Genomic DNA, 25,823 nt, shown 5'->3' on the forward strand with positions numbered 1-25,823 from the left:
TCGCACACTATACAAAGCATACCGTCCATAGAGAAGGAAACGAGAGAGTACAGAATGTAGTGTTACAGTCATAGCTAGGGTGTAGTGAAAGATCAACTTAGTGTGAGGCAGGTCCATTCAAAAGTTTGACAGCAGCAGGGAAGAAGCTGTTTTTGAGTTGGTTGGTACGTGACCTCAGACTTTTGTATCTTTTTCCTGATGGAAGAAGGTAGAAGAATGTGTATCTGGGGTGCGTGGGGCCCTTAATTATGCTGGCTGCTTTGCCGAGGCAGCAGGAAGTGTAGACAGTGTCAATTGATGGGAGGCTGGTTTAATACTGACAGTATTACTGACAGATGGAACCAATTTCAACAAAACTCTCTGCCAAATCAGAAGCTGATGATTCCAGGACCTCTCGATCAACTCCCCAGAAGAGAAAGGGGTAGATTTTCACTGGAGGTATGACATAGGCACTTATTATACACTCTGTCCAACCTGTGGAAAAATGCTTTTTCAGTGAAGTGAAAATTACTTTATAGCTGAAATATGAAGATTGTTTTGTAAGCATCAAACCTTTCACATGCATTTGTCACCTCTTTTCTGCTAAACGGAGATACTACCAGGGCTATCGCTGATTGATAGTAATGAGTCTGGATCACAGTTATGATATATAGCTCCCGATCTGATTTGTACCCTGGCTAGACACCAAGTAACCGCAGGCAACTAGTTATTTATTGCTGCTCAGGTTAGAGAGCAACAGTAACTGCTTGTAAATTTATCAAAAATATTCTGTAATAAAATACAGACACACATGACCAAAGTATTACAGCTTTTTCTTCCCCTAAGAATTTCAAACAGTTAACAATTGTCAGTCTCAAGACCGAAAGGGATTAAAGGATCTTGATTCAATAAGGGGTTATGGAGAGAAGGCAGGAGAATGGGGACAAGAATCATATCAGCCATGATTGAATGGTGGAGCAGACTCAATGGGCCGAATGGCCCAATTCTGTTCCTATGGCTCTATACATGCTTAAAGCTCTATTTTGCACCAGCGTTCCTAACTGACTAAAATGAAAATAACTTGCATTCATATAGTGCCATTCACAACTTCAGGATGTTCCTGTACCTGTTACCATCCCAAAGTATTTAAATTAGCCACATTCATAGTTGTAATGAAGGAAATGCAACAGCTAATTGCTGTACAGCCAGATCCCACAATACAATCAAGCCAACAAAACAATCCTTTGAAATCTGTGGCCTGATCAGAATGAGAAGCTCGTCATTCATTCCATTTGAGGATGCAATACTTCAAAAGAAAATGAAAAGAGGAGAAAGTGATGACAGCATTCATCATACCATTACCAAAACACCATTATTTATAGTTTGAAATACAAAGAGAAACTTTTTTTTAAAAAGGGAAATGGACCCATTATTTATTTTTGCATTATGATTATGCATTCATACCTTTTAGTTTTATTTACAGCTTGTGAAACTAATGGAATATTTGAAAGATATCTGGCATTCATCCTCACCATTCTAATATGGAAATGCTCACACGACCTTTCAATTGGCAAAGTGAATAGCATTGTAAGAAATACTTCACAGTCCGAAACTGATTTTACCCTAATGACACAACTCCCACCCAATGAATTAGCTGACACAACTTTAAATGCTAAATTACAAGAGCCATTTGTTTGCAAGCCAAAAATCAGGAAAAGCCCCCGCGAACAGCACAAATGAATTGTTGAGCGTGGCAGAGAAGGATGCAGAGCAAAGCTACAGTGCAAGCAAAGGGGCAATAAGCGATGCAGCATGCAACATGCAAGGGGGGCATAATCTGGCATGCTGTTGATCTGATGCAATATAAATGACAGTCACGACCGTACCTTTTTAAATAAATACATTACCAGCCCCCGTTTCGAAAAGAAAGTCTTAACCTAAACAGACAAAACATATTTCAAAGCCACGTTAATACATTTTGTTTTAAGGTGCCGGATGGAGGCTACAGGTTAAATTTCATAAGGCAGCGGACTAAACAACCAATCCAGAACAGAGCTATATTCTGTGCCATAAGTGAGATCAGAATCAGATATTGTAGCTCTTCCAACTGTCCAATATCGCCACATATTTGCAATGTAATTAAAACCAAACATTTAACTTATTTAAAATAGACACTAACTCATGCACAGGTTGCAAGAGAGTCCCAGTGATGTCACTGTGAAATGTATTCTTCACATGAACCTGCTCTCTATCTGCAATGCCCTCACATGTAGCGTATACATGTGTTAACTCGCAAAATAAAGGCACGAAAATAGAAATGCTGAGTCTCTGATAAAACATTTACACAAGACAAGACAAACCAAAAAACTGCAGTGTGTTTTGAAACAAATAGCGGAGGAAGCACCCACCACTGGGTCATCACCTTTCCAAATCTGTCTTCCTTCCTAGTACTGCACTTCAACCAAGTAACAATTTACACAGAACCCTGACAAACAAACTTTCTCCATCACAAATAACTCCGATCTTTCTGCCATTTGATGTCCAGACCGAGTTTCTTTGAAAATGAGTGACTGGTTCGTTTATAGCCATGAAGGGTCCCAACTGCTCTGGGATCACCAGAGGATTTCTAGAATCAAGGACACCCCGACTGGGAAACCAGCAATTTAACTTTCCTGCCACAGTGTTACCCAAGAGGCCCGAGACAGGGCAGGCGAAAACAGAGAGAGAGAGACAGAGAGGGTGCAAGAGATTTTTCTATAAATATTTGTTCATGGAATGTGAGCATCGCTGGCTGGGCCAGCATTAATTGTCCATCCGACGGCATTTAAGTCACATTGCTATGGGTCTGGAGTCACCATATAGGCCAGACCAGGTAAGGACAGCAGATTTCCGTCCCTAAAGGACATCAATGAACAAGATGGGTCTTGGTGACAATGGTTTCAAAGTCATCATTCGTCTTTTAATTCCAGGTTTACAATGAATTCAAATTTTACCATCTGCCATGGTGAGATTCGAACCCGGGACTCCAGAGCATTACTCTGGTTCTTTGGTTTATTAAATTGCTGTGGCGCAGAACCATCTGTTCCTTTACCTACTGATTCACCTCTGGAGGCAAACAATTAGTTCATTCAATCCAATAGGACACCGTTACCTGATCTTGCCTCTGAAGCATCCATTCTGAAACAGCGCTGTGTTTAATCACTTCACAACTTCTGTTGCTGACGTGAGCAGTTTGACAAACAAATTCACTTGTGCTCATTGGATACTCTGAAAATACATAGGCACCGTTAACCTTCAACAATGCTTGGAATTCAAACAAACATCAACCTATGTTCTCAATGTGCTTAATATTTCCATTGATTTTAATCCTTCTGCACTAAAAGATTAAACTAAAAGCTATTCAAATTATTTAGCTTCTGTTTTTACCCCATTTGCTTTGCTAACGAATGCTTTAATTTTTATTTCAAAGCAAGCCTGACTCACAAGAGATAGAATACAGTGCTCGAGGAGAGGGTTCAGTTTGATGGAGATGCCCCATGAAACCAAGAACATGCACAGTTTAAGCACATACATAAAGATTAGGTAGTATACAGAGGACTGATATCTATAATTAAGCATCAGTCAATATAGCACCCTTGTGAGGGATGGATAAAAACACGGTGACAAACAAGAGGAAGGTCAGAAATATAAAATGTACATGTAATGAAACAGATGCCAAACCAATTGTTATTAACCTAATACTGCTGCATTCACTAATTCAGAATCAGGACTCTGTTTTGGCTGTCTAATTACATATTTCAATTGTGCTATGTCCAAATCAATTTTTAAAACTGCTGGGTCAATTTTTAATACTTTTTACAATTAAGATTGTAATCAGATCTTTCAATGGAATAGCATTTCGATGCCTACAGACCGACCCCAGCACAGACCTACCCGAGGAAGAAGAAACTGAGGTCCAAAGCTTTGGCCCCTTCCTCAGTACGCGAGGACTCCGTACAGAGCAGTAGTTGGGAGAGCCCAAGTCTAACATGTTGCTCATCCGATTTACAGCTGGAGAGCCCAAAGGACTACACGGATCTGGTGAAAGAGGGAAGCCAAGCAAGTTCCTGAACGAACTGCCTGGAGGCTTGATCAGTGACGGTGGCAGAGAGCCCTGGGGTTGACGAGCAGAGAGTGGTGTCCGTAAGGAAGGTTGGTAGCTGGCAGACTCTTCAAGGCAAGAGGTTCCTGCAATAGCAGGTAGATTATTAAAAAAACACATTGATATCTGGACCGTGTCTATTCAAATTAACTTTCCAACAAGATAATTCTACTGGTCAAATACCTAGTTAATATAGAAAAGAGTATCCAATATTTTGACAGTCTAAAGCAACTTTATATTGCTGATTTGGTCAGAAATAAATACTGTTCTAGACAATTGTTTCAGAAGCAAGTGACAGACTGTAAATGCTAATCTGAAATGGAGGAAAAGGCAACGGATTGAACAGTTCTGATCAATTTCTACTCCACCTACATGCCTTACATGGAACAATTTCTTCTCTCTACATCAGATAGTCATTAACCAACTTTAGACTATTTCAAAGATCTGCCTTCCACTCGCTCTGTTAACCCATCATGCCAAAATAAAGTTACAAAGCACCGTTTAAACAGAATGAAGGTCAAACCCTGACCTGAAGTGCCTGACAGCTGTCCTTCCCCAGGGATCGGATGTGGCTTAATTCGACCATTAGCAGCAATGGTTTCCTGATAGTCCATCAGCTTTTGCGTCAGGTCATTTAGCAAGGCCAAGCATTCGCCTGATATGGCTATCCAATTGTGAGGATGGCCACCTTAAAAACAGAAAAATGATTAGCACAGCATGGAATTAGAAATAGTAATTTTTACATTTACGGTTCGAGAATGCTTTCCATAACTTGAGGTGAAAGAGAGTGGTTGGGGTGTGGAATGGACTGCCTGCAGTGATACTGGAGTCAGACACTTTAGGAACATTTAAGCGGTTATTGGATAGGCACATGGAGCACACCAGGATGATAGGGAGTGGGATAGCTTGATCTTGGTTTCAGATAAAGCTCGGCACAACATCGTGGGCCGAAGGGCCTGTTCTGTGTTGTACTGTTCTATCTCCCAGCAGAAATAAAGAGTAGAATCGGAGAGATAAAGATTAATATTTCTCGGTGGCAATGTGCCTGTATGAAACAGCCTGTAAGAGAGGGTGCAGAAATTAAACAATGGAGAGGAACCTTCATTCAGTCTCCTTTAGAAAGTCACTGCAGGCGGCTCAGTGGGACCAGGGAAATCTATAACAACCAACAGTGCAGAGGGAGACCACGCAGCCATAGAGTCTGGACCAATTCTCCAAAAGAGCATCTTACCCAGGCCCACACCCTGCCCAATCCCTGTAACCCTGCGCATTTGCCATGGCTAATGCACCCATCCCGTACATCTTTGGACTGTGGGAGGAAACCAGAGCACCCGGAGGGAACCCACGTGGACACAGGGAGAACGTGCAAACTCCACACAGACAGTGACCCAAGGCCACAATCGAACCTGGGTCCCTGGTGCTGTGAGGAAGCCGTGCTAACCGCTGTGCTGCCCTAACAACAGATCTTGAGTAACATGTATGAATGTTTTGGGAGAAACAAGAGGCTCGGGCAGAGAAAAGAAAAGAAAAGTCAAACAAAATAATGAGAACAGTGATGATCCTGGGTATGGTAATTTGATGTTAATTTGTAAGACCATCATGCGATAGTGTAATTAAAACCATAACTAATGCCTCCATACGAGGGCCACTTCAAATTCATTTTCAAAATGGACTGCAAAGTACAACTAATTTAAATATTACCATAAAAATTAAGGCAATAGCCAGCCAATATCCCATCGGCTGGATCTCCATCCTCCAGCCCTACTCCAGTGCTGTTTTCTGATCCTTCTGGCGGCCCACAGTCCTGATGTGGAGATGCCGACATTGGACTGGGGCAAACACAGTAAGAAGTCTCACAACACCAGGTTAAAGTTTTGGTAGCAAAAGCCACTAGCTTTCAGAGCGCTTGCTGCTCCTTCGTCAGGTGAGTGGGAGTTCTGTTCACAAACAGGCCATATAAAGACACAAACTCAATTTACAAAATAATGGTTGGAATGCGAGTCTTTACAGGTAATCAAGTCTTAAAGGTACAGACAATGTGAGTGGAGAGAGCATTAAGCACAGGTTAAAGATGTGTATTGTCTCCAGCCGGGACAGTTAGTGAGATTTTGCAAGCCCAGGCAAGTCATGGGGGTTACAGATAGTGTGACACGAACCCAAGATCCCGGTTGAGGCCGTCCTCATGTCAGATGACCACACAATGTGGTGCATTATTTCCAAAACTAGTGCCAATGTGTGATCCTTCTGGTGCTCTCTCCACTCACATTGTCTGTACCTTTAAGACTTGATTACCTGTAAAGACTCGCATTCCAGCCATTATTTTGTAAATTGCGTTTGTGTCTTTATATGCCCTGTTTGTGAACAGAACTCCCACTCACCTGACGAAGGAGCAGCAAGCGCTCCGAAAGCTAGTGGCTTGTGCTACCAAATAAACCTGTTGGACTTTAACCTGGTGTTGTGAGACTTCTTACTGGGCCCATAGTCCACCAGGATTAGTATTACACACTGCTGTAGCTCCTCATCACTCCTAAAGTCAACAACAGCCTATGGATACTGCTACATATTTAAACAAGAGTAATGTTGCTTCTATCCAATGTCCAAATGGGTGTTTCTCCATACCTGGCTGGCTAAGGCTGAACACCTCCTGTCTTCGAGAAGCTGAATACTGGGAAAGTAAAGCCAAGTCTTGCAATGCTAGATACTGAAAGAGACATGCACACTCAGTTAGCACCTTGCCAGCTGTAAATCCAATCTGCTCTAAATAAGACAGGCTCATTAAACATTAAGATAGTATGTGTGTTACTGACATCCATCTATTTGGTTTACCTTTACACAGGGGGATACATTGCTGGTTAGGACTTTAGGGAGACATCGATCAGCCTCCTCTCCAAATGAGGAATGCACAGGAAATTGGTATGCCTGAGTCAATGGAAGAAAGCAGAGTACAAATCACGAGAGAGAAAGTGCCAAATGAAATATAAAAAGCAGAGTCAAAACAGAATACTAGATTTTTCAAACATTTGGCAATAACCTAATTAATAAAGACACAGGATTGATCACAGGACTTGAGAGTCTCAATCCAACAACTGATTAAAGAGATGAAACAAAGATGGGAAGAAAGACAGCAAGATGAGGCAACATCAGTTTTGTAATTTGGACTGCAGTTCAGAATGGACAAATCCCAACACTTTGGTATTTTAATCATCTGGAAATGTTCCTATTTGCATAGCGCAAACTCAGGATTCAAAGGGCTTTGGGTCAAAAATAAACTCTTCAAACTCATCCTAATGCAATCTAGTTTGGAAAGCACAACCACAGATGAGCGGCGCTGATTACTGAATACTTCTACCAAGATGGTAAACATGAAAACAGGTTCTTTTTCTTTGAAGTGGCAGTTTAAAAATTAAAAAGTCAGCACAAATCTCACTGATTCAAGTATTAGCATTGTTTGGAGGTGTTTGAAATGAGGTCAATTCCAAGGTCTTGAAATCTGGAATCATTGGGAACAAAATTCAGAAACTCGTGTAAATTGTGCCACCCTTCAATTTTATATCTCCCCATTTCTTACTCACCTCAGTGACGAAGATTTTAAACAGCAACCATGTGATGTACCAGGTGACCAGGAGAAATGTACCACTTAACCAGGTTGTGTAGAGCAGCGGCAAGTCAAACAGTCCAGTCAGCGTATCCAGGGAATACTGTGCACTTCAGAAAAAGTTATAGACAGATGATTTTTCAAGTGCTCACTCACACATTGGCACTAGTTTTGGAAATAATGCACCATATTGTGTGGTCATCTGACAGATTCCAAAAAGAAATGGGGAGGTTAAGCAATGACCACAATCTCATCATGGTCCTCCCAACACCTCCCCTGCAACCAAAACCTACTGTTTCAAACACAAGAATGCAGAATCAAACAGCTGAAAAAGTTTCACACGGGCAAAGCACAAGGGTAGGGTACACAGTCAATTAAAATACAACTCCATATTGATAACATGTAATGGTGCCATCAACCTCTGCCAGCAATTTACTCAAATACACTTGTTTAGCTGGGTTCTGTACTAAATAGTTGGGAAATGCAGACAACATAGATTTGGTACATTGTAGGACGGCACAGTAGCAGAGTGGTTAGCACTGCTGCCTCACAGCTCCAGGGATCCAGGTTCACTTCCGGCCTCAGGTAACTGTGTGGAGTTTTTATGTTCTCTCAGTGTCTACATGGGGTTTCCTCCGGGTGCTCTGGTTTCCTCTCAATCGAAAGATGTGCAGGTTTGGTGTATTGGACATGCTAAATTGGCCCTCAGTGCTTCAAGAAGTGTAGGTTAGATGGATTAGATATGGGAAATGTTTTAGAATGTAACCGGTGACAACTTTGTATTGGATGTAATGTGACCAATGGGAACAAGATGCAAGGGTCAGCTGACCCAGTAAACCATGAAACCAGCTACAGAGTGATGTAATAAGTCAGCTGATTCACTATAAATAAGGAACTATGTAGAATTGTGGGGAGCTTGGAGTGGCCCAGAGCAAGGCCAAGTTTGGAATAATGATGTTTCTTTATTAAACCCCTTCTTTGATTTATAAGTTGGAGTAAGTTTTGTTGTATTTTCATTAGTTGCATTTTGAAGAGTTCCTTCTGAAGAAACAAAACGTGTGGGGTTATAGGATAGGGCCTGGATAAGATACTCTATCAGAGAGCTGGTGCAGATCCAATAGGCCGAATGGCCTCTTCTGCACTGTAGGGATTCTATGATAACTGTGGAACTAACACTTAGGGAAATTAAATGAATACTTTTATTTTAAGTAAACATCTGTGGGGACCCGGGGGGGGGGGGGGGGGGGGAGAGTGGGGGCGTGGAGAACAGAACTTCCTGTTTTGTCCTGAAGATTGCCTGAACAGATTCAGTATACACCAACACTTGAACAAAATGAATAATTGATAGCAGCACATTTTCAAATCAAATTTCTGATGTTTAAAAGTCAGCAGCGTTAGTAAGAAACGCTCTGCACAGATTTAAATAAAGTTACCAACTTCAATTTCAAGAAGCATTCCGATAGCTCCCCAGGAAGGTTCAATGGGTAAAATGCAATGTGGGGAATGATACTATGGACCAGAAGTCCCTGGTGAAATCCCGAGGCTGAGCCACGTGCATTGACATCAGTCAGAGCAGGTATTACAGTGATACAATTGGCTTCAAATGTCCCTGTGCTAAGGCAAAAATTCAATTACCGTTACAGAAACTAACTGAAAGAAGCACTGCATCTGTAAAGATGGCGCAGTTCTCAGATACTGATCATTAGTAAAAGTAGCATAAAAGATGTGTACGTGCAGATGGGGCGGGGCTTTACGTTCATGAGCTCAGAGGCCCTATTGGCAGCCATGGAGCAGGTGGTCTGCTGTGAAATATTTGGGACCAGCTCAGAGGTCCCACGATACATGTCCCATTTCCATGCCCCAGTTTGCTGGGAAGGGAGATAGTGGACGAACTTTGCTGTGAGTGTGCCTGATTTTATTTCCTGGCTCACAGCTGGGAGGGGAGTGGAGCGAATCTTGAAATGACTCCACACATGACAGGCTCACATCAATCAACTGATCTTCCAATTAAAATTCACCTCAAGTGGGACAGGGATGTCATGCTGCAATTGGAGGGTTTGGATGAGGAGGATGGGGGCAGGAAGTAATCTCTGCTTCGAAAAGGTTACCGATCTCTTCATCAGCATGGTCAGTAATCTGGAGCTGAACAGGTCGAGATACATTTTGATAATTACCAACTACCAGTTTGCACCATGGAGATTTTTTTTATTTGCAGAGCTCCTACTTCCAGCAGGGTCTCCAGAATTGATTATTGGTTAAATGGAATATAACGACACAGTGGTTAGCACTACTGCATCACAGCACCAGGGACCTGGCTTCGATTCCCGACTTGGGTCACTGTCTGTCCGGAATATGTACATTCTCCCCATGTGTGCGTGGGTTTTCCCAGGGTGTTCCAGTTTCCTTCCACAGTCCGAAAGATGTGCTGGTTAGGTGCATTGGCCATGCTAAATTTTCCCTCAGTGCGCTTGAACAGGCACCAGAGTGTGGCGACTAGGAGATTTTCACAATAACTTTATTGCAGCATTAATGTAAGCCTACTTGTGACACTAATAAAATATATAAATACTTCCAACACGTCCATGTGTCTCATTAGGCTTCGTGAGTAAGATTATTTTCACAAAATAGTTTAAATTTAAAAACACAGATTTGCATGTTTAAAATTTAGAGTGTGGATGTTAATAATTAAATACTGAAGGATATTATCTTGCTGTTGTTTTATTTTCGTTTTTTTTCTTTCAGCACAAACAGGCCCTTCGGCCCACAAGTTGCGCCGATCACATCCCCACCTCTAGGCCTATCTATAGCCCTCAATCCCATTAAATCCCATGTACTCATCCAGAAGTCTCTTAAAAGACCCCAACGAGTTTGCCTCCACCACCACCGACGTCAGCCGATTCCACTCACCCACCACCCTCTGAGTGAAAAACTTACCCCTGACATCTCCTCTGTACCTACCCCCCAGCACCTTAAACCTGTGTCCTCTCGTAGCAACCATTTCAGCCCTTGGAAATAGCCTCTGAGAGTCTACCCTATCCAGACCTCTCAACATCTTGTAAACCTCTATCAGGTCACCTCTCATCCTTCGTCTCTCCAGGGAGAAGAGACCAAGCTCCCTCAACCTATCCTCATAAGGCATGCCCCCCAATCCAGGCAACATCCTTGTAAATCTCCTCTGCACCCTTTCAATGGCTTCAACATCTTTCCTGTAATGAGGTGACCAGAACTGCGCGCAGTACTCCAAGTGGGGTCTAACCAGGGTCCTATAAAGCTGCAGCATTATCTCCCGACTCCTAAACTCAATCCCTCGATTAATGAAGGCCAGTACGCCGTACGCCTTCTTGACCGCATCCTCCACCTGCGAGGCCGATTTAAGAGTCCTATGGACCCGGACCCCAAGGTCCTTCTGATCCTCTACACTGCTAAGAATGGTACCCTTCATATTATACTGCTGCTTCATCCCATTGGATCTGCCAAAATGGATCACCACACACTTATCCGGGTTGAAGTCCATCTGCCACTTCTCCGCCCAGTCTTGCATTCTATCTATGTCTCGCTGCAACTTCTGACATCCCTCCAAACTATCCACAACACCACCTACCTTGGTGTCGTCAGCAAACTTACCAACCCATCCCTCCACTTCCTCATCCAGGTCATTTATGAAAATGACAAACAGCAAGGGTCCCAGAACAGATCCCTGGGGCACTCCACTGGTCACTGACCTCCATGCAGAGAAAGACCCCTCCACAGCCACTCTCTGCCTTCTGCAGGCAAGCCAGTTCTGGATCCACAAGGCAACAGCCCCTTGGATCCCATGCCCTCTCACTTTCTCAAGAAGTCTTGCATGGGGGACCTTATCGAACGCCTTGCTGAAGTCCATATAGACCACATCCACCGCTCTTCCTTCGTCAATGTGTTTGGTCACATTTTCAAAGAACTCAACCAGGCTCGTAAGGCACGACCTGCCCTTGACAAAGCCGTGCTGACTACTTTTGATCATACTAAACTTCTCTAGATGATCATAAATCCTGTCTCTCAGGATCCTCTCCATCAACTTACCAACCACTGAGGTTAGACTCACCGGTCGGTAATTTCCCGGGCTGTCCCTGTTCCCTTTCTTGAATATAGGGACCACATCTGCAATCCTCCAATCCTCCGGAACCTCTCCCGTCTCCATCGACGATGCAAAGATCATCGCCAAAGGCTCCGCAATCTCCTCCCTCGCCTCCCACAGTAACCTGGGGTACATCCCATCCGGTCCCGGCGACTTACCAACCTTGATGCCATTCAATAGTTCCAACACATCCTCTTTCTTTATGTCCACATGCTCGATCCTTTCTGTCCACCGCAAACCAGCAGAACAACCACCCAGATCCCTTTCCACCGTGAATACCGAGGTAAAGTATTCATTAAGCAGCTCCGCCATTTCTAACGGTTCCGCACAAACTTTTCCCCCTTCACCTTTTAAGGGTCCTATACCTTCACATCTCATCCTTTTACTCTTGACATATTTGTAGAAAGCCTTGGGATTCTCCTTAATCTTACCCGCCAAGGCCTTCTCATGACCCCTTCTCGCTCTCCTAATTTCCTTCTTAAGCTCCTTCCTACATCCCGTATACTCCTCTAAATCCTTAACACCTCCTAGCTCTCTGAACCTTCTGTACGCCTCTCTTTTCTTATTCACCAGGTTCATCACAACCTTCGTGCACCACGGTTCCCGTACCCTACCAACACCCCCCTGTCTCATCGGAACATTGTCATGCAGAGCTCCAGACAAACATTCCTTGAAAATCCTCCACTTTCCTTCGGTACTTTTCCCCAAGAATGCCTCCTTCCAATTTACCCGTCTAATTTCCTCCCTGATGACACTGTATTTCCCTTTACTCCAGAGAAACACTTTCCTAGCCTGCCTGATCCTATCTCTATCCAATGCTATCGTGAAGGAGATAGAATTATGATCGCTATCCCCAAGATGCTCACCCACCGAGAGATCCTCCACCTGTCCAGGTTCATTAGCCAGCACCAGATCAAGTACAGCCTCTCCTCTAGTAGGCTTATCCACATACTGTGTCAGGAAACTCTCCTGGACACACCTAACAAACTCCTCTCCATCCAAACCCCTAGCCCTAGGGATATTCCAATCTATGTTTGGGAAATTAAAATCTCCCATCACGACAACTCTGTTATTCCTACATCTCTCCAGGATCTGTTTCCCCATCTGCTCCTCAACATCTCTGTTACTATTGGGCGGCCTATAGAAAACACCCAGCAACGTTACCGACCCCTTCCTGTTCCTAACCTCCACCCACAGAGACTCCGTAGTCAATCCCTCCACGGCGTCCACCTTCTCTACAGCCGTGACACTATCCCTGATCAACAGTGCCACTCCCCCCCCCCCCTCTTGCCTCCCTCCCTGTCCTTCCTGAAACATCTAAAACCCGGCACCTGAAGCACCCAGTCCTGTCCCTGAGACATCCAAGTCTCCGTAATGGCCACCACATCACAATTCGAAGCAGCAATCCACGTTCTAAGCTCATCCACTTTATTCACTACACTCCTGGCATTAAAATAGACACATCTCAGACCTTCAGCCTGAGCACTTCCCTTCTCCATCACTCGTCTAACCTCCCTCTTACCCTGTTTACATTCCTTATCTATTTGCGAGCTAACCTCCTCGCTCTCAGTCCCCTCATTTCGATTCCCTCCCCCCAACCTTTCTAGTTTAAAGTCTCTCCAGTAGCCTTAGCCAACCTCACCTCCTTTGCTGAACAATTGAAGGTTACCCAACCCCACTCAATAACTCTAAAGACGCCAAGTTGTCATGCTGGGAGTCACATGAAGTCTTGACACATTAAAATGGGTCACACTGGGAACAGGTTTAGGAAGCACTGGAAGAGGGCAGAATGGGACCCGGTTATGCTTCCCTCTGTGGTTCAATAGTTGATGATAACCAGCTCACATCTATAACGGTGATTTGGGTGAAACATTGGGAAGATTATTGGCGTAAGAGGTAGGGAAAGGACAGAAAAACATCCAAACCTCCAACAGAGTTTCAGACATCAATGAATGAATATTCTGTTCACCAACCTGTCTCTTTGAAGGGTTGTTGAGGCACTTATCCAGGCCCTTGGGACATAACCTAGGGAAGAGACAAACAAAAGGTAACATTGGGAAAATATTCCAAAGAGAAAAAAAAAATCTATAAATTGAGCACTCCAAGGCATTATTTTACAATGTTAGATACAGGACATTCCACCACAGAAGAAGTGCTCATTCAAACAATTTTTGTAAAGCTCTATTGCAGTGCAATAGGCAGCGCCTATAAAATGAGCTCATCCTGTTCAAACTGCACCCTACCTTTGGAGAAAAAGTAAGCACGATGCACGACAGTAAAATGCAAACGGAAATACTTTTAAAGACATGCAGCTTTCGAGAAAAAACAGAATACAACACCAGTTGAAATTTTCATACAGCAAAATAAAATCTTGGCTTCTCCCAAAATGTTTTTTTTGAAAAAAAGAACGTCACAACACAAACACCAGGTTTGCTGGGAATGACGCTGCAGTTGAATTGCAAGATAGGTTGAAACAAGGACAGTTTTAGAAATCTGCTCCAGCAGGTTTGGATATATTGAGACTTTTTTTTGAGTTTCATGCAATGTCTTTTCCCTCGTGGTATTACCTTTGTCTGCTTATCAAACACCAGTTTAAAAAATATTTCAAAGGATGTGGCTGTTGTTGGCAATGCTAGTACTTGTTGCCCATCTCCAATACCTTCTCAGAGCAGTTAAAAATCATTGCTGTGGGTCTGGAGTCACATGTAGACCAGACAAGAATGGTTGATTTCCTTCCCTAAAGGACATCAGTGAACCATATGCGTTCTTATGACTAATCGATAATGGTTCCATGGTCACTATTACTCAAACTAGCTTTAACTCTAGATTACTTTTAATTAAATGATTGAATTGGACTTCCATTCCACCTGCTGCTGTGGTGGGATTTGAACCCACGGCCACGATTCTCCCATCGCGACCTGCAACTTTTCTGGCGGGTCCTGGTGGGAGATGCGCGTCGCCAGCCTTGTTCCGGGATTTGCGCATGCGTATCTCCCAAAGCTGGCAAACAGTCGCCGGTCAGACCACGCTGGAAACCGGGGGGGGGGGGGAGGCAGGTAAGTTTTTAAAAAAGATTTAACTATGTTTTAAATGTATTTTAAACCTAATTATCGGGAACTTTCAGGTCCTGATTGAATCTCCCACCCTGCCAGGAGTACCTAATTCCGGTGGGGTTTAGACTAGCTCTCCAGGAGGGGCAGCACTGCGGTGGTCCCAGGCTGGCCAGCGATTGAGCTGCCCAGCAAACGGGGAGTCTGACAGATCGAGACAACTGCGCATGCGCAGAGTTCCAGAACTGTCAGACTCCGGTGCGAATAGGCCCCGCCCCCCTGGGATTTTAAACGATATTCACGTTTGGGACCTCTGCATTGCACAGAATGCAGAGATGCGGGTGAGAAGCTGAACTGAAAACAGTCGGGATCTAGAACAGTTTTCCCGCCAATTCAGCACTTTTGGGCAAATCATGGCCCATGTCTCCAGGGCATTAGCCTGGACCCCTGGATTATAGATCCAGCAACATCATCACTGCACCGCCCTCTCCCATAAACCAGTTCTCTCAGGTTCCGGTCTTTCAGTTGAATTTCTACTTCACAGAATGTATGCACTTGCCTCCTCCCAAGTCCTCAATACATAAAGATAACACAATTACATTTATGCAAAAATTGATTCAGGTTGCATTCTATTTTAGCAATTTCAAAGGTGAAAACACATTGGATTTTTGTTTAAAAACAGTAACAGCAGCCATTCTTCTAGGTGGTTTGCTATTATTAGCTTCATTCTTCCTGCCTCTTGCCATTCATCCCAGTGTCAGTGCTCAGCACCAGAACAGGACATTGTGATCCAGCCATCAATTGAAAGTTACAAACTAGCAGGAACTTGGTCCACCAGTTAATTCATTTTGCTCAGTTCTCAGACCTTTGCTCAACTCACTCCCAATTTCAACTCTCAAATCAATCCCTCCCCTTCGGCTGCAACTCAATGCACCAGCCTCCCTAATGTCTGCTTTCCCCAGTTCTGGAATGAGTCATGTTGGACTTGAAACATTAACTGTGTTTCTCTCTCCACAGGTGCTGCCAGACCTGCTGGCGTTTCCCCCCTAACACTTTCTGTTTTTACTTCTGCCTTTCCTGACTTCTGCTCATGTACGGTGGAGCTGCACGGTGGCGCAGTGGTTACCACTGCTGCCTCACAGCGCTAGGGACTGGGGTTCGATTCCTGGCTTGGGTCACTGTGTGGAGTTTCCACATTCTCCCCGTGTCTGCATGGGTTTCTTTCAGGTGCTCCTGTTTCCTTCCACAGTCCAAAGATGTTAGGTGGTTTGGCCATGCTAAATTGTCCCTTAGAGTCAGGGGGACTAGCTAGGGCAATGCATGGGGTTATAGGGATAGGGCCTGGGTAGGATTATGGTCGGGGAAGACTCAATGGGCCAAATGGCCTTCTGCACTGTACGATTCTATGATTCTAAGTTCAACTCCACTCCCAGTCCTTATTCTTCTGTGCCAATTATCTGCTTCAGCACAAGCTGTTCTTTATGTGAGAGATCCTGCCTGTTTCCGATGGAAGATCTGACTGTTAGGAATGACATTCCCCCCCCCCCCCCCCCCGGCAAAAAAAAACAGTACGGGCCACAGCAGCAGCAGGAAACCAGCAATCACCTCATCCTGGGTTTTCCACTGACCGGTTTCTTAAGTCAAACGGGGCATTCATGAAATAAAAGCTGCCGCAATGCACGTGAGGCACAGAGAAATAGCAGCAAAATCACAGGGTATGACAAACACACAGGGAGAGAAATAAGAAACTGAGCAGAGCCAATCATAGAGGGAAATGCAATTCTTTTCAAACTTTACCCAATCAGCAACTCACAAGCTGGCACCTAGCTTGAAAAATGAAAAGATTACCTAGAAAGTAGTAAAGGATGCAGTAGTTCCTGAGAAAATACAGAGACTGCACTGCACTGTACTTGATGACCAAAGACAGATTTCCTTTGAAGCGTGGGTACTTGAATTGCTGAAAAAGAAACAGAATGATTACTTCCCATCTTTCCCCCTCTTACAAGTGTGTTGACTTTCACTTTAAGCACTATCCCAATGATGCAGAACAGCTTCTCAGCCTGGATCAGAGTGGCAGCCTGGGAAACCTCAGCAGGATATTTAAATATAGCGACGGGGGCACTACCACTCCATCTAGGGTCATCTGTTACATGTCTCAGGTTGCCCTCTGACCCTTCGCTTACCTTTGTTCTGCCATTAACACGTTCTGATCTGTTACTGTGCCAATATCAGTCTCACCTAATGAAGGAGCAGCGCTCCGAAAACTCGTGATTCCAAATATACCTGTTGTAGACTTTAACCTGGTGCCAATATCAGCACACATCTCAGCCATGATCACCAGAATTTACATTCCTTTTGTCTTTCTCTATGACATCTTTGTCAATCTCTCCCATCTCCACCAACCACTGGCTCTCTATCCAGTCCCCACAAGAACAGTACAAGTCTCATCCTATTTTCTACTGTTTTCAGCTCTAATGAAGGGTCATCCAGAATCAAAATGCTTTTCCTCCACAGATGCCGTCAGACCTGCTGAGATTTTCCAGCATTTTCTGTTTGCGTTTCAGATTTCAGCATCCCAAGCAATTTGCATTTCATCCCATTTCTACATCTTATTTCCATAACAAGGAGTGAGTTTATCCATCAGGTGCCAGATTAGTCTCAGCAATAGATACATCCACAACTTCAAATGTCTACATAGTGTCTCTGGGGTGACACAGGATAATGGACAAGCATTCCTTCTACAGTTAGCCCAAAACTTCCAGCAGTGACTCTCTAGCTTCCACCTCACTCAGCTCCTGATAAAGGGATTACAAATGCCAGCAGATTTTCCCCAACCATCAGTGGAAGCTAATTGTAACCATACAGCTGTAGATCTAAAGTACAAAACAATAACCTCTCTTGTATTTTGTACAAAGGAGCAAAGGAACAAGCTCTGACCTGCAAGTTGCTGAAGTTAAAAACCATTACCAGCTGGGATGACGTCACACTATCTAAGGTCTGGGGACAAAAGAGAGGGATGAAATGGTCAGCTGGAGGCTGGCTGTACAGCAGAAGAGGCCTGGGAACAGCTGGTTTATTTGTCCTCCTGACCAGGGAATTGCAGGACCCCAGAAGAATTTGGGGGGAAAAGTAGTCACAATCCTTAAAAACTATACAAAGCAAGAGCTGAGGGACAGAGTGCAGGAGACCTTCGAGGTGGAGAGGGTAGAATTAATGACCGGAAGAATCAAGAAGCAGTGGTTAGCACTGCTGCCTCACAGCATCAGGGACCCAGGTTCAATTCCGGCCTCGACTCACTGTGTCTGGAGTTTACACATTCTCCCCATATCTGCGTGGGTTTCCTCCAGGTGCTCTAGCTCCCTCCCATGGTCCAAAGATGTGCAGGTTAGGTGGATCGGCCATGCTAAATTGCCCCTTTGTGTCCCAAGATATGTAGGTTAGATGGATTAGCCATGGTAAATGTGTGAGGTTTACGGGGATAGGGCAGGGGAGAGAGCCTGGGTAAGACACTCTGTCAGAGAGTTGGTGCAGAATTGATGGGCCAAATGGCCTCTTTCTGCCCTGTAGGGATTCTAAGACTACATGGCAACAAGCTTAGGTTTTAAAAGGCAGAAGAACAAAGTAGATCAAGAGTTTTAGTTTGCAATTTGAATGCAATTAAAGTTACTTTAAGAAAGTTCAAACTACTTCTAATCTATCTAAAAGTAGAAATTAAAATTAATAAATATTTATTACCTGCAGAATTGGGAAAGACAAATAATGAAAGTTGTTAACAAAATACAGAAGACTATAACTATATCCTATAAAGGCTCCTTCCATCAGAAAGAAAACGTGAAACTCATTCAGGCACATGTGGCTGCTGGATGCTGAGCTGCAATGACAAGAACAGAAAATGGTTTGTTGGCAACAAATAAAGAGATGGGGGAGGGTGGATATTTTATAAAATACTTCACCACTTTGTTGCATGCTCACCTGTCCTGGGATGAACACGGTACGCTGATCAACTGATAGCGCCCCCCAGCAATTACTGCTGCACACCATGCCATCAGCATCCCCACTACTGCATGCACCACTGAATGGAGAAACCGATGAGGGTGGAAGACATTCCCTAGGAGTGCAATCCGACTGCACGGGATGGAAGGCTCCACTGCAGAAAAGGACAAAGTATTATTTTTTCTTACATGGTACCAGACCCTGGTAGGAGGCCATTAACTTACCGACAGGGAGGCAGAGTGAGGGGCTAAATACATGGAAAACAGATCACATTTCTTGAGCCTTATCTGACCAAAACATCTCGTTCCATCGATGAAAATTGCCCATCTCCACTTTTAAACATGCCTTCATCAGACTTCACTCTTCACCACTGATATCCTCAAACATGTCTTTGTCAGACATGAACAATGTTCCCTGTAAGCTGCAGCCATATAGCAACTTGGAAATTTGCTGTAAAGTTTGTGAAAACTTTTCTGTTTTAAGATATTGCCAGTGCCCAATATAACAAGAAAACTTTAGGGGAGACATTTCCCCCCCTCCCCCAGCAGTGTTTTCAACTGCCTGGATCCTATATTTGAAATTCCCTCCAAATTATCTCCACTAGCCTATCCTCCTTCAAACACCAACTCAAAACTCTCTTCAACCAGGTTTTCAGTCACCCTCCCTAACCTGGCATTTATTTTCCATTGGACAGATGATCGGAATACCTTGGTTATTTATGTCACAGCACAAACCAAATGTAACTTGTTCCATAAACTGCAAACCTATACTAGCTAATCAGCCTTTACAGGAACTTTACGTGCAATTTTCCAAGAAAATGGCAGAAAGCTGGCAATCATTTGTAATCAGGAAATGATGGAAATGCACAGGTCCGTCAATATCTAAAAGAGAAAGACAGGGCAATGGCAAATTCCTGCTTTTCCTCACAATGGGACAGATTTCCCATTTTATCATTAAATGTTTTTGAAAAGCATCAATTTAACATCCTTACTCATGCTGTAAGGGCCACAAAGATAATCACACAATTTTAATACTTCGAATATTTAGAACTGCATCACACAAAAGCGTGAGTTGTGTAAAAATGAAGAGCAACCAGGAGGAAGACATCAGATCAGATCAGTTTCAAGCACCAGACATGTACAAAGAATAAAATTCTAATACCTGCGTAAAATTCCATATTGAAGATGCCAATAGTCACTACGACTCCACATAGCACCAGAACTGCAAAGATTATATAGGAACTGTTCAGGTGATTCCACGAATCTGAAAAAAAGGAGAGACGACACAGACTTCACCAACCAATTCACTCAAAGGGAATGGTTTCCTTCTTGCATTGCGATTATGGGCACAATACCTGTGATCCAATGGATAGGATGGAACACATTCAGTCTACTCAACAGTACAAACACAGCTGTGGAGATAGGCAACAACAGGACAGACCAAGCAATTGCAGCTGCTGCTCGCCAGCTAAACACCTGGAAAACAAGGTGACAAAATGGGAATTAATGCTAAGGGGAACATTACATGGAAATGAAAAACTAACATATAATTCCAGTTATTCTTTGCACTGCATTTCAGAATTAAACTAAAAATCTTCCAAATTATTTTCAGTGAGATCATGAGGTTTGCAGTAATATACATAAAGTAGCGTTAATGTAGTAAAATGCTTCAAAGCCCTTTGCAGAAATATCAAACACATTTTGACAACATGCCACATAATAGGGCAGGTAACCAAAAACTTGGTCGAAAGCTAGGTTTTACAGAAAGTACCCTGGAGGAGACTGACCATATTTTCTAAACCAAATTCAGGGACACACACAGACTGGGAGCATAGCATCTATTAACTTGGAAACAGAGCCATATTTGGCCATCGTCTCACTCAGTGTTGAGAGAACAGTGCATGTCAGAGGGACTGAGCCCTATCTGCCTAGTTACAGAGGCAGACACTAATGCACTTCCATTCAATGCATTAACACTTACTTAGCGTTACCTGACCCAGGCTCCAGCTCACAGACAACACACTACCCCAGCTAAAATGGGACTCTTCTGGAAACATTGTGCGCCCAGGGAGTGGGACACAGTACTTCATTGTGAGCAATCCCCAGAGAAACAGGGTCACCCAAACCACACTCTTAAAAGTACTTCAGCATCCCAAAGCAGTCAGCAGCCATTGCTCATGAAAGTCACATCTTCCTTTCAAAATGCAATCTGCCCCTTTTCAAAGGATTACAGAAGTGGACAAAGATCACTTAATTTAATCTAGTGCTATTGGCATTGTGTTGAGCTCCCAGCAATGTCGATTCAAACTTCACTGAGCTGGCATGGAAGCCGATTTGGAAAGTTGACTCAACTTGCAATAGTACAAGTTCTTACCCCCATCAGCGACACCTACCCACCCCCCCCAAAAAAAACACCCGTAAATATGAAGTGAGATTTAGCCCCACAGACTCCAATCAGCATCAAGTGCCCCACAAAAGTAAACCATCCCTCACGTGGAGCTGGAGGCAGTGTGTCAAATACTATTGGGCCATGAGGGACATCACAGCCAAAGCACCAGTCAGGCCACCAGCCCTCCACTGCTAGTTTTTAAACACAGGAAGAGTTTTAACAACATCAGGTTAAAGTCCAACAAGTTTATTTGGTAGCAAATCCCATTAGCTTTCGGAGCGCTGCTCCTTCGTCAGATGGAGTGGAAATGTGCTCCCAAACAAGGCACACAGAGACACAAAATCAAGTTTCAGAATACTGATGAGGATGCGAATCTTTACAGCCAACCAGGTCTTAAAGGTACAGACAATGTGAATGGAGGGAGCATTAGGCACAGGTTAAAGAAATGTGTAGTGTCTCCAGACAGGACAGCCAGTGAGATTCTGCAAGTCCAGGAGGCATGCTGTGGGGGTTACCGATAGTGTGACATGAACCCAAGATCCCGGTTTAGGCCGTCCTCATGTGTGCGGAACTTGGCTATCGGTTTCTGCTCAGCGACTCTGCGCTGTCGTATGTCGTGAAGGCCGCCTTGGAGAACGCTTACCTGAAGATCAGAGGCCGAATGCCCGTGACCGCTGAAGTGCTCCCCCATAGGAAGAGAACAGTCTTGCCTGGTGATTGTTGAGCGGTGTTCATTCATCCGTTGGCGTAGTGTCTGCATGGTTTCCCCAATGTACCATGCCTCGGGACATCCTTTCCTGCAGCGTATCAGGTAGACAACATTGGCCGAGTTGCAAGAGTAGGTACCATGTACCTGGTGGACGGTGTTCTCACGTGAGATGATGGCATCCGTGTCGATGATCCGGCACGTCTTGCCGAGGTTGCTGTGGCAGGGTTGTGTGGTGTCGTGGTCACTGTTCTCCTGAAGGCTGGGTAGTTTGCTGCGGACAACCTTCAAACAACCGCACAACCTCAAACAGACCATTGTCCGCAGCAAACTACCCAGCCTTCAGGAGAACAGTGACCACGACACCACACAACCCTGCCACAGCAACCTCTGCAAGACGTGCCGGATCATTGACATGGATGACATCATCTCATGTGAGGACACCATCCACCAAATACACAGTACATACACTTGCAACTCGGCCAACGTTGTCTACCTGATACGCTGCAGGAAAGGATATCCAGGGGCATGGTACATTGGGGAGACCATGCAGACGCTACGACAACGGATGAATGAACACCGCTCGACAATCACCAGGCAAGACTGTTCTCTTCCAGTTGGGGAACACTTCAGCGGTCACGGGCATTCGGCCTTTGATCTTCGGGTAAGCGTTCTCCAAGGCGGCCTTCACGACATACGACAGCATAGAGTCGCTGAGCAGAGACTGATAGCCAAGTTCCGCACACATGAGGACGGCCTCAACCGGGATCTTGGGTTCATGTCACACTATCTGTAACTCCCACGACTTGCCTGGGCTTGCAAAATCTCACTACCTGTCCTGGCTGAAGACAATACACATCTCTTTAACCTGTGCTTGGTCCTCTCGCCACTCACATTGTCTGTACCTTTAAGACTTGATTACCTCTAAAGACTCGCATTCCAACCATTATTTTGTAAATTGAGTTTGTGTCTTTATATGCCCTGTTTGGCAATAGTAGGCAATTCGACTCCTTGAGCCTGCTCCACCATTCAATATAATCACGGCTGATCTCATCTTGGCTTTTCTCCATCTTCCTGACTGCTGTCCACCCAGGGAGTGGTGGATTTTCGGTCCTTGAGTCTATTGATAGCAGAGGTTGATCAATTTTTGGTCAGAAAGTGAAGTTGAAATCAAAGATCAGTGAATGGTGGAGGAGGCTTGAGGAGCTGAATAGTTGCACTAATTTTGTCTCTTATTTCCCTGTTCAACCTAGCTTCACACAGAATCACAGAGCTGTTAGTGCAGAAGGAGGCCATTCAGCCCATCATGTTTGCAACAGCTCTCCAAATGAGCATTTCATTTAGTGCCATTCTCCCTTAACCTTGTACATTCTTTTCCTTTCATCTGTAAACTTATGCTCTGTCTCTCAATGTATACATTTGTACAAGTGGATACATTCTTTGGGGATGGGGTGAGATCACAGAGCAAGAGATTGCTGAGCCTCTGCCGATGATCTTTGTGTCATCAATGGAGACGGGAGGGGTTCCGGAGGATTGCGGATGTGGGTCCGTTATTCAAGAAAGAGAGTTGAGATAGCCCAGGAAATTATAGACCAGTGAGTCTAACCTCAGTGGTTGCTAAGTTGATGGAGAAGATCCTGAAAGGCAGGATTTATGAACATCTGGAGAGGAATAGTATGATCAGACATAGCCAGCACAGCTTTGTCCAAGGCAGATCATGCCTTACAAGCCTAATTGAATTTTTTGAAGATGTAACTAGACACATAGATGAGGGAAGAGCGGTAGATGTAGTTTATATGGATTTCAGCAAGGCGTTTGATAAGGTGCCCCATGCAAGGCTTATTGAGAATGTGAAGGGGCATGGGATACAAGGGGACATTGCCTTGTGGATTCAGAACTGGCTTGCCCACAGAAGACAAAGAGTGGTTGTAGATGGGTCTTTTTCAGCATGGAGGTCGGTCACCAGTGGAGTGCCCCAGGGATCTGTTCTGGGACCCTTGCTCTTTGTGATTTTTATAAATGACCTGGATGAGGAAGTGGAAGGATGGGTTGGCAAGTTTGCTGATGACACAAAGGTTGGTAGTGTTGTGGATAGTGTAGAGGGATGTCAGCAGTTGCAACAAGACATAGATAAGATGCAAGACTGGGTGGAGAAGTGGCAGATGGACTTCAACCCAGATAAGTGTGTGGTGGTTCATTTTGGCAGGTCAAATAGGATGAAAGAATATAATATTAAGGGTAAGACGCTTGGCAGTGTGGAAGATCAGAAGGATCTTGGGGTCCGGGTTCATAGGACGCTCAAAGCAGCGTCGCAGGTAGAGGCTGTGGTTAAGGCGGCATATGGAATACTGGCCTTCATCAATAGAGGAATTGAGTTTAGAAATCGGGAGATAAATGCTGCAGCTGTATAGGACTCTGGTCAGACTCCACCTGGAGTACTGTGCCCAGTTCTGGTCGCATCATTACAGAAAGGATGTGGAAGCCATAGAAAGGGTGCAGAGGAGATTTACAAGGATGTTGCCTGGATTAGGTGGCATGCCTTATGAGGATAGGTTGAGAGAGCTAGGTCTTTTCTCCTTGGAGAAGCGAAGGATGAGAGGTGACCTGATAGAGGTGTATAAGATTTTGAGAGGTATTGATAGAGTGGATTCTCAGAGGCTTTTACCCAGGGCTGAAATGGTTGCCACAAGAGGTCACAGGTTTAGGGTGCTGGGGAGTAGGTATAGAGATGTTCGGGGTAAGTTTTTCACTCAGAGAGTGGTGGGTGCGTGGAATCGGCTTCCGGTAGTGGTGGTGGAGGCGGATTCGATAGGGTCCTTTAAGAGACTTTTGGATGAGTTCATGGAAGTTAGTAAGATAGAGGGTTATAGGTAAGCCTAGTAGGTAGGGACATGTTCGGCGCAACTTGTGGGCTGAAGGGCCTGTTTGTGCTGTAGCTTTTCTATGTTCTATGTTTGTGAACAGAACTCCCACTCACCTGACGAAGGGGCAGCGCTCCGAAAGCTAGTGTGACTTTTGCTACCAAATAAACCTGTTGGACTTTAACCTGGTGTTGTGAGACTTCTTACTGTGTTTACCCCAGTCCAACGCCGGCATCTCCACATCAGTTTTTAAACATCCATGTTGCAGTGTGAGGGGAGAATTGGCAGAGCCCAGGCTTGGCCTTTAGTCTAACACTATATTCTGCACCCTCTCCTTTTCTTCTCCCCTATGTACCCTATGAACGCTGTGCTTTGTCTGTGTAGCGCACAAGAAACAATACTTTTCCCTGTATCCCAAAATACATTCACAATAAAAAAATCAAATTAAATAAAACCAAAGGTGGCCCACAACAGCAGCACAGGGACTGCAACAAGACCTCATGGCCCAGCAGAGCCCGGCTCGGCTCTGCCGCCGGCTTCTCTCTCTCTCTGACCTTGCGGATGAACCAGAAGCCTGGGGGCTGCTCCATGTCTCCCCCCCAGCCCGCTCTGTCCGGCTGTCCAGGCCTCTCCGGCCCAGGCCGCTCCCGCGCTTTCCGATTCAAACACCTCCGCGAGCCCCCGGTCTCAGTGCCGGCGCACTCTTTCAGCGTCAGCCGTGACGCAACCCGCTGTGACCATTTGGTCGACCAGACGCCATATTTCATACTGGCAACCACTGGCGCCCCCTTCAGGGCAGACCTGATTCCTCAGGCTGGCCTCTCAATTTCTTCTACCAAAAATAGACATGGAACTTTAATCCCAACACACTCATTAAACAACTAGTCACACGGTTTGTTAAAAGACAAGCAGGAATTGTTAGATAATAAACATGTAAAGAAAACATTCATCAAAATTAAATTGACGAACTTAAATTATTTTAAGGCAAGCTTTAAG

At 44.5% G+C, this 25,823-nt stretch overlaps 1 protein-coding gene across 1 annotated transcript in view; it reads right to left on the reverse strand.

Annotated features, from left to right (window-relative positions):
* ndc1 (NDC1 transmembrane nucleoporin) overlaps window positions 1-25,591 on the reverse strand; it is a 30,829-nt gene extending 5,238 nt beyond the window's left edge. The window contains exons 1-14 of the mRNA XM_078218289.1: window positions 25,382-25,591; window positions 20,227-20,347; window positions 20,034-20,135; window positions 18,852-19,026; window positions 18,615-18,750; window positions 16,728-16,836; window positions 13,803-13,854; window positions 7,693-7,825; window positions 6,947-7,039; window positions 6,740-6,821; window positions 4,650-4,808; window positions 3,913-4,206; window positions 3,131-3,246; window positions 1,866-1,916 (exon numbers count right to left, since the gene is read on the reverse strand). Coding sequence (XP_078074415.1) covers window positions 1,866-1,916; window positions 3,131-3,246; window positions 3,913-4,206; window positions 4,650-4,808; window positions 6,740-6,821; window positions 6,947-7,039; window positions 7,693-7,825; window positions 13,803-13,854; window positions 16,728-16,836; window positions 18,615-18,750; window positions 18,852-19,026; window positions 20,034-20,135; window positions 20,227-20,347; window positions 25,382-25,417 — 1,659 coding nt within the window. The 5' untranslated portion in view covers window positions 25,418-25,591. The remainder of the gene's footprint in view (window positions 1-1,865; window positions 1,917-3,130; window positions 3,247-3,912; window positions 4,207-4,649; window positions 4,809-6,739; window positions 6,822-6,946; window positions 7,040-7,692; window positions 7,826-13,802; window positions 13,855-16,727; window positions 16,837-18,614; window positions 18,751-18,851; window positions 19,027-20,033; window positions 20,136-20,226; window positions 20,348-25,381) is intronic.
* Window positions 25,592-25,823: the final 232 nt, after the last annotated feature.

Source organism: Mustelus asterias, chromosome 8, assembly GCF_964213995.1.
Source record: "Mustelus asterias chromosome 8, sMusAst1.hap1.1, whole genome shotgun sequence".
NCBI lineage: Eukaryota > Metazoa > Chordata > Chondrichthyes > Carcharhiniformes > Triakidae > Mustelus > Mustelus asterias.